The following is a 13,944-nucleotide window of genomic DNA, read 5'->3' as shown; positions in this document are numbered from 1 at the left end:
AATAATAATAATAATAATACACCCATCAAAAAAAGAAAATTTTAGTGTAGTGCCACATGAGTCAGATGAGAATAGAAAAATAAGGTTTTAAAGTAATAGTCCCTCATTTCAAAAAGTACAGCTAGTGGCAGTTTAAGTCACCTCAGTTTAATTAACAACTGAAAAGAAGAGTTCCCAATGAAAGGTTAATAGCGACGTTTTTCCAGATAGCTAGTTTGTATCTCCAGAGGACTTTTAGCATTGAAAACTGGATAGAAATTCCTTCCTAAGGGTCTTCATACAAGAAAAATCTTGTACCTGTCATCAGACAGTACACTCCACTACAAACTGTGAACACAAGAGTTTTTTTGTTTTGTTTTTTCAGACTTAAGAGAAGCAGAAAAATAAACTCAATAAAGTACTTATTTGCTTATCATGATGCGTTTACAGTGGTTTGTTCTACAGTTTGTTGTACTGTTTTTGTTTTACAAGTGCTTGGATACTTGAAGAAAATATAAAGCCATATCATGAGTTTCGGGAGGAGTTTATGCAGAAAAACAGGTTATTAACTTTCAAAGATGCAGTTGGAGAAGCTGAAGAGTATGTGAAAAGTCACCCTGAGGTGAGTATCTTTAGTCATATTTCCCAGGACTTGGTGAGAATCATGAAACTTTTAAACACATACACCTTAAACAGTGAGTTATATGTTTCAATAATCATTTAAGCAATATCTAATTCTTTTAATACTGTCTTAACCATCAAATTTTAATAGTTCGGAATATGTGATAATCCTAAATCATTTAACTTTTCATTGTAATATCGTAAGTGATTGTTAACCCTATGGATACAGTTAGATCAAAGTGCACGTCACAACCTTTTTAAAGTTACATTCAAAATTCAGTTAAACTACTTTATCATCAATGTATTCCAATAAACTTGGCATCAAAATGTAGTTAATAAAACAGATCTTAATATTATGCAAGTTGATTTCTTAATTTCAAAAGGATATATTTAAATAAATTCTCAATTTTCACTTCTTTATATTATGACATTTGTTTACTCCAAGTTGCCCAATTTAGATATTCTTTCCATCACTGTTTAAGCTTCTGAGTTTATAAATGTTGCTAAGATATAATCTAAGTTTATACCTGAATCTTTATTTATAAATGTAAACCAAAAAGTCAAACTCGCATGCCATGTTCTTCCATCACATAATGTCTTTCAAAACATGTCAATAATTATCTCTGATGTTTGCTAACACATTATCAAAAAACCAATAGAAAGAGAATGTTTTAATTTGTTGAATTATGTAATAGGCTAACTTGTTCTCGTGAGAGCTTTTGAATTATTCAAAACTGATATCACCAAGTTCGCCTCAACCAAGTATGGGGAATATTTTAACACATATATATATAAGTTAATTAGAAAGCCAATTAAATTCTAATAGTTATAGGATATTGTATTCTTTGTGAGTATTATTATTTTGTGGTCCTACCAAACATTAGGGTTAAGTTTTATCAAGACTTTAACTGCAAAAAAAAAGTATAAGACCCACATGTAAGTACTAAATTTCTTGTTTTTATATATTTCTTTTATTTATTGCAATAAAACTGTAAAAACTAAGAACTTCTGAGTGTGCATGCAAACTGTAAATGCATTACATAATTCAATACCTTGTTTTACCATAACTTTAGCTATTTGCTTATCAGGCATTTATAGCTTTGTTACACATGTTTAGTTGTTAGATATGGTTCAAAAAGTTATAAAACTATAGAATTAAATAAAAACAGATGTTACGAGCCTGAACATATTTAGGATAAATAATTGTAGTTTTCTATTACAATCTGCAGTCATTCTAGGAATTAAAAAAAAGGGGTAATTTAGATTTATTTCACATATTTTTTGTGGTGGTTAGTAAAATAGACCAAGTCCATATAGTGTTAGGGTAGAGAACACTGCAGATAAAATACAAAGCTTTATTTAAAAAACTTGATATTCATTTGGGAGATTCTAGAGATTATGAAAATGAAACTTGAAATTGTAAGATGAAATAATTATTTTTTATCTGAACATGAAAATCATTTTGCACTCAGACTACTTAGGCTACAACTGTATAAATTCACAAAAAAACAATAATAACTTGTAATGTTTACTAAAAGCTTGTTAAATTTTGTGAACATGCACCTACTACATTAAAAGTTATAGTATGCATAGTTTCACAGTCACATGATGGTTAAAGGATTGGTCACAATGACCAAGCTCGTATACAGAGAGTTAAACTTTCATTCCTTCGGGAAATAAAGAGTTAGTCAGTCAGACCAAAAGCAGATGATGTGCAAGTCAGGCTTTGTTTATCCCAAATCTTCTCAGAACTGTGGATGAGTTGGCTATGTACCGTATTTTGAGGTTTCTGTCTTGTCATTAAACACGGGTACCCAATTTATTTGTAGTTTCATTCGTCTTTTTGTTGTTGTTGTCTTGTAAGTTTAGTTTGATCTGTTCTTGATTATATTTTCAATAAACATATTAAGTATTAAGATAAGAGTCAGTACCCTGTGTCAGGGTGAAGGAGTTATAAGTATAGAAAAACAATCATCACCTCTTCCTTTCCATGCGAGTTGTTGCCGATTGGCAGTGGATAAAATGTTATGGTTAGAGTTATGTTCTAACGTTCTTCAGAAATAGAATCATGTCTTCTAGTCTTCAAAGCAACTTAATTTTACCTTGAACAAGTAATAGCATATAACTCGATAAGGAACTGCTTGATATTACTTAGGTCAAGTGAATAGCAAATAAAACTCGATAAGAAACCACTTCATTTTACTTAGGTCAAGTGAATAGCAAGTAAAAACTCAATAAGAAACCACTTGATTTTACCTCAGTCAAGTAAAACACAATAACGGAATACAGGATTTTATCTTAGTCACATAAATAGCAAGTAAAACTTAATAAAGGAGTTAGGTTATTTACAAAACAATTTAATCATTTTGATATTTCTTGGTTGTTTATGTAGCTTAAGTCACCAAGAATTGAAACAAACCTCACATTTGAGAAAAAAGAACAAAATGGCAAAGACGTACAGCCACAAAAAATAAAAGTAAGTTTATAGATTTATTTTATAATTTTCTTGAATTTCATATTAAGTAATACTTATGATTATATAAAGTGTTGTTTTTGTAGTTATTATTTTACTTTATACATTATTATTTGTACACTGTTGCATATTATATGATCTTGATTTAAATAATTCTACAATTAATTAAAATGAAACTTTTAAGCACTAAGGCCACTCAATGCCATTTTTTTCAGAAGTTGATATGTGTACACTGTGATCTGAGTACACTGAATTTTAACTGTTTTAAGAAGCCATTGTAACATATGACTTGTAACATGTTGCAAGGCTAGGCCAAATGTAACTTACATTTTTTTTTTACTTTTAGAAACAAGAAATTTGTGAAAGCTATGAGATTTAACCAGTGTTTTGAGTTTAAAATGTAGCCATATTTATAAATACCCTTATATACTCATTTATGTATATTAGCCTTAGTCAACAGGAGAATTGAGGTAATTTTAAGTTTTAGTTATTTTACAGATTGATGATTCTCAGGAATTCCATCCTTCCAAATTTTTATCAGGATATAGTTAAATATACAAGCATAACTACAACACAGTCAAAACTTGGCAGAAAAAAAATAATATTTAGGACAGAAAACTTAATCAGCATTTTGGCTAAAGTCCAATTTGAGGTTGTTATATATATTTGTATATGTATAAACTGTAAACTTTGAGTAAATAACTGCATCAATAAATGAGGAAAACAAATCAATTTTGTAAGTTTTTTAGGCATAGTAGTTTTGTTTTATTGGGGAATAAGGGGGGATTGATAATTTTTCTGTTTGTAGTTTCAATAACTTTCATCATCTGTACCACAGTATAATAAGTAGAGTGTAACATTTTTCAGTTGTATTAAAAATAATAGAAATTTGTATCTAAATTTAACTGATGTTATTATTTGTGAAAGTAATTAGAAACATTAAGAATACATTCTTGAATCCTCTTTCTGCAGTTTACTAGAAATAACCAAGGGTCATTAGTCATGATAGTAATTAGCATTATACCAATATTAAGTATAATCCTCATTCTGTAGTTCAGTGGTGAAATATTAAAGGTTAAGAATAGGTATCATTAAAGGCCTAAAATGACCAACTGCATTGCAAATAATAAAAGGGAATGAAACTGTGGTTTTATTTAGTATATATCAATAATATAGAAACTAAACGGTAGCTAAAAGTTTTGTACTGATCATGTTGATCGTACTTCACCGCAGCAGCCATAAGAAACCTAACTTTACCCTATTTGGAGTAGTTTTCTGTGAGCTGTGGAATTGAATATTGTGAGAATGGATATGTTGGTTTATGGTACATTCGAACTCTGATTTTTCAAAATTACAAGGGTTGCAAAACCTGTGTGGAAAGTATACAACACTTAAGTAAACCTGTATCAAGGAATGCAGTTTTTTGTCACGAGGAATTTTATTGATTACTACTGTTTACAACAGCATTTAACTCCAGAGAGAGCTCCTTTAATCCCAAGTGTCACTCTGAACCATGAAATACAACACTAACATGACTTTAAAAAACGTCTTATTCACTCTGAACTATGTCACAAGGAATTTTATTGATTACTACTGTTTACTACAGCATTTAACTCCAGAGAGAGCTCCTTTAATCCCAAGTGTCACAGGGGCAGTCACATCTTTCCCCATGTGATTGAAACAGGGACCTTGAAATGTTAAAGCAAAAACAGACCACAAATTGTTGGACCCAACACATATATTTAATGGCAAAATGCTCCAGGTTAACAGCAGCCCTGAAATAACATCTGTGGTATATGGTGATCCTTGGAAGGTGCCAGATCCTTATATTGCCATGGACATACCAAAATTACACTTGTGGTGTTGGAGAGAACTATTGAAACCTATGAAGAAAGTCTGTGCAAAGCTAGAGAAGAGAGACATGGTTTAAGTTACCCCAGCTATGGTAAAAAGGCTGATCCAGTCCAAGATACGAGTCAGATAAAACTTATGGAATATAAGGCTCATTCTGTGAAACATGAATGTGTCACATGTAAGAAATCTTTGTCTACAACATGAGGCTGGACTTCTGTAAGAGCAGAAGTCATTAACAGGAATAATCTGAGGATGGAAAGATATCTACAGATTTTCAGTTACCTGGTTCCTCTATATTCAACCAAAAAACATCAAACTTGCAATAAATTGTTACCATAACAAATACTTGTTTGTAACAGTAAGAGGTGATGATGATTGTTATGAGATTGCATGAATGTCTTTGTTTCTAGATTGAAGTACTGTTTTGCCACCTCAGAGTATGCATTATAATATTATATTAAAAGGCACATGTCTGGGAATTAAATACAGTAGGGTTAATTGCCTAATATGCCTGTTACAGCTGGTGCAACACAGTTCGATAAAGTAGGCCTGTTGCCGTTACTACATACTGTGGGTGGATAATATCACCAGTGATAAACATTGTGTATCTGGGAAATACAGTGGGATAAGTTGCACAAGCTGCCTATGACACCTGATGCACTTCAATAGAACAGGCCTGTTGCAGTAACTGCAAACTGGAAGAGTCATATCACCAGTGGTTGCATAGCATAGATTTTGGTAATCCTGCAACTTTAGGCAATAATAACTATTAAGGAAATGTAAGAAAACTTTGTGAAAGTTATATGTAGTATGTTTCAGGTCAGTAATGACATAACAATCAAGGGTGCCACAAATATCTTTGCTCTTCAGTAGCCCAGATTCCAACATGTACTGAGAAAGGCTTTCATTTCAAGTCACACAAGACCACTTACCCACAAGCATTTGCTCTTACTGATGGTGTATGTGGGTACAGGTGGAATTATCCTCAACATCTTTGGACCCTATATTGATGAGGTCAAGAACAGTGATGTCATAAGACATATAACAACTGAAAGAAAGGCTTAAAATGGGAGATTCATTTATTGTTGATTAGGGTTTTCATCGTAATATTGAATTGTTGAAAGATTAAGTTTTGAAATTGAAATTACAGGTTAAGGAGCAAAAGCAGCATTCAGCAGAGGAAGAAAACCATACCAGACTAGTGACCAATGTCATATAGGTTGTTGGAGCTCTGAATGGGAGAGTTAATTAAAAATTATCGAGAGCCTTGGGCAAACTCATGTCTAACCCATAAATTTCACACATTGGAGATTACATAGGATACAATGCTTGACCAACACACAGGAGGAGAGAGAAAGACTTGCACAGAAAATAAAAGAAGCTAGCCTCACAGTGAGCTGTTTAGTTCCATTTGATTTTTGATGCATTTCCTGAATTCCCTTCATACTTGGGGAAGAACTACTTTTGTGATTTAACCTTAGTGTTTATTATATACATCAGAAGTCCTCCTATGACCAAGTAATGTGTGTTTATTATATACACTCAGACATCAGAAGTCCTCCTATGACCAAGTAATGTGTGTTTAGTATATACTCTCAGACGTCAAAAGTCCTCCCATGACCCAGTAATGTGTGTTTATTATATACACTCAGACATCAGAAGTTCCTCCTATGACCCAGTAATGTGTGTTTATTATATACACTCAGACATCAGAAGTTCCTCCTATAACCAAGTAAAGTGTGTTTATTATATACACTCAGACATCAGAAGTCCTCCCATGACCCAGTAATGTGTGTTTATTATATACTCTCAGATGTCAGAAGTCCTCCTATAACCCAGTAAAGTGTGTTTATTATATACATCAGATGTCAGAATTCCTCCTATAACCAAGTAATGTGTGTTTATTATATACTCTCAGATGTCAGAAGTCCTCCTATAACCAAGTAAAGTGTGTTTATTATATACACTCAGACATCAGAAGTCCTCCTATGACCCAGTAATGTGTGTTTATTATATACATCAGAAGTCCTCCTATGACCCAGTAATGTGTGTTTATTATATACACTCAGACATCATAAGTCCTCCTATGACCCAGTTATGTGTTTATTATATACACTCAGACATCAAAAGTCCTCCTATGACCCAGTAATGTTGCTTTGGATAAGTACAGCGAAATTCTGTGTTCATGTTGCCCCTGTTTGATGGTACCATCACCAGGACACATCCCTGTTGTTTCCAACATCACACAGTGTTGTACATGATGCAGCTGATAAGAACAGGGATTGTTCTGACATGCTTAGTATATATTCCTTTTAGTGCTGAGCAGGTTAAATGAAGCTAAGGTTTGAAAATAACTATGAAGCCCGATCTGTTATTCAATCTATCACTTCTTGTGGAGTTATATCAGTAACTCTGGAACAAGAATGGGCTTCATATACTGGTGGAATGTATGTGATATGTATGGTATTTCCAAATGTATTTTATCCACCACAGTAAACCTATACTTATATAGGAACTCAAGAGTGTTGTAGTATTGACACTACTAATTTATTCCTGTGAATTATTCAGTCAACAAGCTGTTTAAAATACTAAAAATATATGTTAAGCCCAATCTATTATTTGCTCTACTAGTTGTGATATTTTGTCTGCCCACTTTATCATATGGGCTATATATATAGATATATATAATAGTAATATACATACCTCTGTCTCTCGCTATATGAGCCGATGTATTTCATCAGAATTCCTAATAGATGTATAAATTTATTTCTGTAATTATTTCAGAAGAAATTAACATTAAAAATATATCTGAATAACAGGTGTGTGGTCACTACTTTGAGAATTATACATGGTAAGGATATAAATGTCGTAAATGACCTATGATATCAATCACTATTTTCGTACAAATTTTTATGCAAGTCTGACATGGGCCATTTTAGACTCTCACCAAAACCAATCCTTTCATCTGAACTTTTAATCTGTTTAGGAAAAATCCACTTCATCTAAAAAACCAAGACAGAAAAGAGCTTTGTCAGATAGTAGTAACACAAGTTCTGCTTCAACAAAAAAAAAACGAGGTCCTACCGTCACACCACAAATGGCTGGGGAAGCATCAAGTTCAGCATTTCAGCTCTCATCTTCATCAGCATCACCAGTAGAAAACTATTATACTCATGTTAATTCATCTCCTAGTAAATACACCGGCCTGCTTTCAAGACCATCGTACATGAATCGACCAGTAAGTATGGTCACATGTTTTCTTCTTGTCACTACTAATTTTTGAATGTCTATAATCAACAGCTTTTCGGTCCTTTTTAGCTATTACAAATCATTTAAAGAACTTTTATTTTCAAATAATTGAAAACTAATTCTATGATAAGTATGAGTTTATGACTGCTTGCTGTGATTTTTCTTTAAATGTAAACTGTTGTTTAAGTAACTCTCTTCACTTCATCACCAATGTCAGGAACCCATTGCTATGTTTTACATCTTTTGGTGATCTTGACTGAAGACAGATATGTGTAACATTAGTAACTCAACACTGAATTTGTACATATTAAATACCAAGTAATGACAAGTGTTATATATATGATGAATCTTTTTTTTTTTTTGGTATTTAATTGGAAGAAATTTACAAATAAACCATAAACTTTCCAAACAGCTAAAGTAATTGAAATATTCATTTGCATAGTATCATCAGGAACACAACTATATTTTAGCAGTTATAATTCTTAGAAATAGTAGCCACTTATTTATATTCAACCAAAGTTGATGCTGGTTTCTCTCAGCTTTCTAACTGGTGTTTGATTTCTACTTTTTATTTTAAATAGTGTTGTTCTTTCTTTGTGTTTGTATGCGTGTGAAATGTCAGATTCTTTTATCAATCAAATTTGAGTGCTTGTATTTTGATATACCATTCTAAAAGCAACTTCTTTTGTAACTAAAAGACTCTTCTTTCATATCATGTTTGACCTTTTTATATTAAGCAAAGTATTGTCTTCTAAATAACTTGTTCATGTTAAGGCAGGGGTAGATGCTTGAAGACTCTACTTCAAAATGCCTTCACCACATTGTTTTTATCTATATATTCATACAATATTAAACTTCAATAGCTTCATTAAGTGTGAAGTAAAAAACAGTAGTTATTGTTAAGATCAATAACAAAGTAGTCATTCAGAGTGACCTTTACGACCCCAAAGGTATTCCCAGATGCAGTGAAAATTAATTTCATACATTAGAGAACCTCTTATAGGACATTCACAGTCTTCTTGATCTAGGATCTTGTATTTCAAGCCATCTTCAACTTATGTTTCTTAAATGTTTTGATGTTATTAAACACTGTAAGAAGATGTTTTTTCTTAAAAACTAATTCAAACACTCAAAACTGAGTATTTGATATTACGGTAAATGAGAAGAAAGTGCTGATATGTTTCAGTAGTAAGATTACTTGTCTTTAATTATTGTACTTGCATATGCTAAATGTCTGCCATTTTGTTTCTGTTGACCCTATAGACTGGAATTTCAATTTTTCTCATGTATTGTAATGAGATACTACTTGGATACTAACTCTTATACCGACTTTGGTCACAGATCTTGTTAGTCCTCCTTTCACGGTTGTCCAAAAGCAACTATGATTATGTTTGAAATATAGAAGTTCAGCCTTCAATACAACATCAACGTACGTAACTGTGTGTTAACTAAGCAAAAACCTGTGAAATTCACTGGCACAATATACACAAATATATAGAAGCTTATTTTTGACTATCTGTAATAATATACTATTAAACTATGACATAAAAAAATGGTTACTTTATACAAAAAAATATATATATATTAATTTAGTGTATTAACAGATCAACCATGATTTGACACATTACAGGTAACACCACCTTTAGATGTAGAAAATGTATCCGATACCTTAAAGCAAAAGAATGTGAAAGCCTCAGAGTTAAAGTTTGGATTCCTTGGGTTGGGAATAATGGGTCAAGGAATAGTGAAAAATCTCCTGAACTCTGGACATACAGTGACTATATGGAACAGAACACCAAGAAAGGTGAGTTCCCTTTTCTTTGTGCATTGTGTTTAACAATAAGGAGGAATTGGGAAAAAGAGTGAAATATTACATTGACACTTTTCATGATAGATATGGATAATAAGAGTTTTTAGTTTGAAAGGAATGGCAAAAAATTAAAAATTATAATTGTTTTATCACAAAATGGGAAGTAAAAAAAATATTAGAGAAAGCAGAAGGAAGAAACTTAAAAGTGAGAAAAAAAAATTTGTGTTTGTGTCTTGAAGTAAAAGGTGAAAGGAGTTCTTAAGATCTTTCGTGAGTAGAATAGCTCAATGAATATAATAAAATAATCCCATTTCTGTATATACACCCATATGCACTTTTTAAACATGTACCTCAGTCAAAAGAACTTTTATAGATATTGACCACAATGTATCAAACTGTAAAAAAAATTCCTGACAGACAGCCTTTACCTTTACATGTGTTAATTTCACAAGAAAATTTTTCTAGAAATGTAAATTAAATGACTGGCATGAGTTAAATGGAACTTGAGATATCTCATACTTAACTCATCATGTATGTTGTTGACTGCTTCATATACTGAAAAAGTTCTAATGTAGAACCTTGACTTTTTGTGGCCCTTTATTTATGTAGAAAACTCAAATTTGTAAAAGCTAAAAAGTTCTATGATAAAACCTTAACAAGTGTTTTTGTTCCACCCCCTTCACTGTTAGTTTCTTTAAGAATATGAGTTTGAAAAACCTTTATTATTTTGTTATGGCTTTTGTATACATTTCTGAAAAGGGTGTTCATAAAAGCTTTTTTTTTCACGGTTGAATTCTCAAGCATTGCAGCTAGAGATCTGCATTATGATTGAATTTTTGATTCTCTATGAAGATGTATTTTGAAGAATTTTAAAGTTAGAAGTTTTCCAATACCTGGCTCTTAATTCTTTGACTTCTCAAGCCAACAATTTTTCATTGCTCAATCTCCAATTTTCTGATGACTTTTGAAGCTAGAAATGTTCACTGTCTGAATTGTTAGTTCTCTACCAACAAAAGTTTTGGAGTCAGATATTTTCCCTGTATAAAGTGTTAGCTCTCTAAGAAGATGGTTTTGGAGTTAGATATTTTCCCTATCTGAAGTGTTAGTTCTCCATCAAGATGACTTCTGGAGTTGGATATACTTCATGTCTGAATTGTTAGTTCTCCATCAAGATGACTTCTTGAGTTGGATATACTTCTTGTCTGAATTGTTAGTTCTCAATCAAGAAGACTTCTGGAGTTAGATATACTTCTTGTCTGAATTGTTAGTTCTCCATCAAGATGACTTCTGGAGTTAGATATACTTCTTGTCTGAATTGTTAGTTCTCAATCAAGAAGACTTCTGGAGTTGGATATACTTCTTGTCTGAATTGTTAGTTCTCAATCAAGAAGACTTCTGGAGTTGGATATACTTCTTGTCTGAATTGTTAGTTCTCTAACAAGATGGTTTTGGCAGTTAGATGTTTTTTCCTGCCAATATTTTTGTCTAAAGCATTTTGAAGGTAAAGTTTTCTTAAACTATATTTATGATTTTATTGAAGACAGAAATTTGACCAGATGTTATTGAAGCTTGATGGGCTAAACTGTAAAGTCTGGACTTGAATTTAATTATTAATTTTAAAACAACTTTTTAATGGAGACTGAAACTTTCCATTGGCTTGACTAGTAAATCAGCAATAAAGCCGTCAAACCTTTCATAAACTTAATTAAAGGCATGTATGTATACAAATAATTATGTTGGTAAACCTAGGGTATTCAATGGATGAAACAGTGTATTTAATTAGCTATACTCATTAGTCGGTTCATTTTTATTTTTGACCTGAGTGGATATACTGCTCTTATCAAAAGTTAATATTAATTAATTAGATAAACTTGTCTTGTCCAGAAAGAAGGTGCAATATATTTTGTTCTAACTAAAACGGTGATTTTGCCAAATAACGTTTGTTACAAAAAATGTACTTAAGTTCTAAAGATCATGATTTAAAAGAGATAGCTTAAGGTGTGTTACCATAACACACATGCATTTAGAAATTGTTATATTATAATGATTGTTAAAGTTTAAAGAACATGTAAAGAGGCAATAACATATTTCAATAGTGTTGAAGTTATTTTCAAATGTAACATCACAACATTTCATAGTCTGTAATTATAGATGTACTATTTAAAGTTTAAGTAGTATTCAAATTCTTCTTGTAATGATAGCAGTCATTAAAACCAAAGTCCTGTCCATGCATTTCAACATTTAGTGTGCTTAAAACGAAACATTTTATAAAGAAGTTTACTCAATACTCGCCTGTCATGTAACCCATATAGCTGTTCTCTTTTGTAACCTCTTAACACTTATAATTTGCATTGAAAACTATATATATATTCTTTAATAATTGAACTGAATTTTAAAAAAAAAGTGTATATTTTTTTTAATGTAAATATAAATTAAGGAAATAAGATAAGCCTAAGCTCTTACCCAGGCCCTGGTTTAGACTGACCTCATATATATATATTGAGATCTACAAGTTCTTTTTTGTAAATTTGGAAGCTTATTTTACTTGTAAGTGGCTGAGAAAGACCATTACTTTAAGGGTCTGTGATGTTGGCATGTTCACTTATTTTTCTATGACATTCAAAAAACATGGATTTTACATTCTTTGTAATCCAATGTATCACTGAAATTATCTTAAGTACCTCTTCTTTCTACATTTGGAAATCAGTTCACAATCTTTTGCATAAAGAAAACATTTGTAAATACTTACTTCAACAGGGATCCATAAAGAAGAAATTGTGCTGCAGAGGAAACTTCTTTGTTCCTTTGTATTTTGCTTAGTTTTTCTCTCTCTCACTTTCATTATAAATTTCACAAGATGATTCTCTACACTGTAGAATATGTAACTTCTCTTAACCAACAACTGAAATTAGTGCCAAAAAAGAAATCAAGTATTTTCTGTGTTTAAAGAGTAGATTTAGAAATGATTCCTTTTATTGTTAAGTTATAGTTTTATTGTATTTCTTTTGAAGTCCAATACTGCTTTTTTCTTTTCAAACTTTGATCCATCTTAATATTAATTATGTAATGCAAATAGCTACAGGATAGCATTTTTTTTTTATCTTGCAATATCTTCCTGTGTGTACTTCTTCTGAGCAGTTTTTACATTTGTATTTTATGCATTTTTTCACCACATGTAAAAAAAGAAATCAACTTACACATCCTTAAATTTCAGTTTTGAATTTCACCATAACTTTAGTTTCAAAATAAAATATAAACTATAGTTAAGTTTGAGAAAGTTGTTTGTCAGCTGACACTCAGTTTACCAACTTTTTTTTTATGGCACTCATTATTGAGTAATTTTCAGTTTTTGCCTTCATAACAGTGATAACACTCATCGTTAAGAACTGACCAAAAAAAATTGGGTGAAATTGCTCGTTTTCTGTGTAAAATTAAAAAAGATGAAGAAAAAAAAACATATCCAGTTTGAAGTTACATTTTTTGTTTTTAATATTCACTCATGCTAATATTTTATTATACATAGTTGACATAAAGCAAATTTTTATTTTAATGCACATAATACACCAGTTCATTAAGCATTTTTAAAGGTCAAAATCAAGTTGGGTTCCTCTTTATCATGTATGTAAGCATACTTCTAGAGAATTAAGATCTAACATGTAGATAGTTAACTGTTGTTTTACTTCTAATTTATAATAGAGAAATTACTTAAGACAAAGTAAATATAAAGATTAAGATAACATTAAATAGTTTAATGTTGTAAAGATTAACAGCTTTTTAAGCACAAATTAGGTAACGAAGAACAAACACAAATTTACAAAAATATGAAGATGATTACCCCGACTACTTTCAAGGGTATACTGCATGTTTGTGTGTATAGTGACATCTAGAGAGTGTTGTTTTCATGTTTGTGTGTATAGTGACATCTAGAGAGTGTTGTTTTCATGTTTGTGTGTATAGT

The 13,944-nt window shown here is 31.2% G+C and overlaps 1 protein-coding gene across 1 annotated transcript in view; it reads left to right on the top strand.

Moving 5' to 3' along the window:
- LOC106460183 (putative oxidoreductase GLYR1 homolog) overlaps positions 1-13,944 on the top strand; it is a 63,189-nt gene that overhangs the window by 5,372 nt on the left and 43,873 nt on the right. Inside the window, exons 4-7 of the mRNA XM_013919870.2 lie at positions 472-601; positions 2,993-3,076; positions 7,914-8,165; positions 9,807-9,980. Of these exons, the coding sequence (XP_013775324.1) occupies positions 472-601; positions 2,993-3,076; positions 7,914-8,165; positions 9,807-9,980 (640 nt within the window). The remainder of the gene's footprint in view (positions 1-471; positions 602-2,992; positions 3,077-7,913; positions 8,166-9,806; positions 9,981-13,944) is intronic.

The sequence above is a fragment of the Limulus polyphemus genome, unplaced genomic scaffold, assembly GCF_000517525.1.
Source record: "Limulus polyphemus unplaced genomic scaffold, Limulus_polyphemus-2.1.2 Scaffold724, whole genome shotgun sequence".
Classification (NCBI taxonomy): Eukaryota; Metazoa; Arthropoda; class Merostomata; order Xiphosura; family Limulidae; genus Limulus; species Limulus polyphemus.
This window is presented reverse-complemented; position numbering and strand designations above follow the sequence as displayed.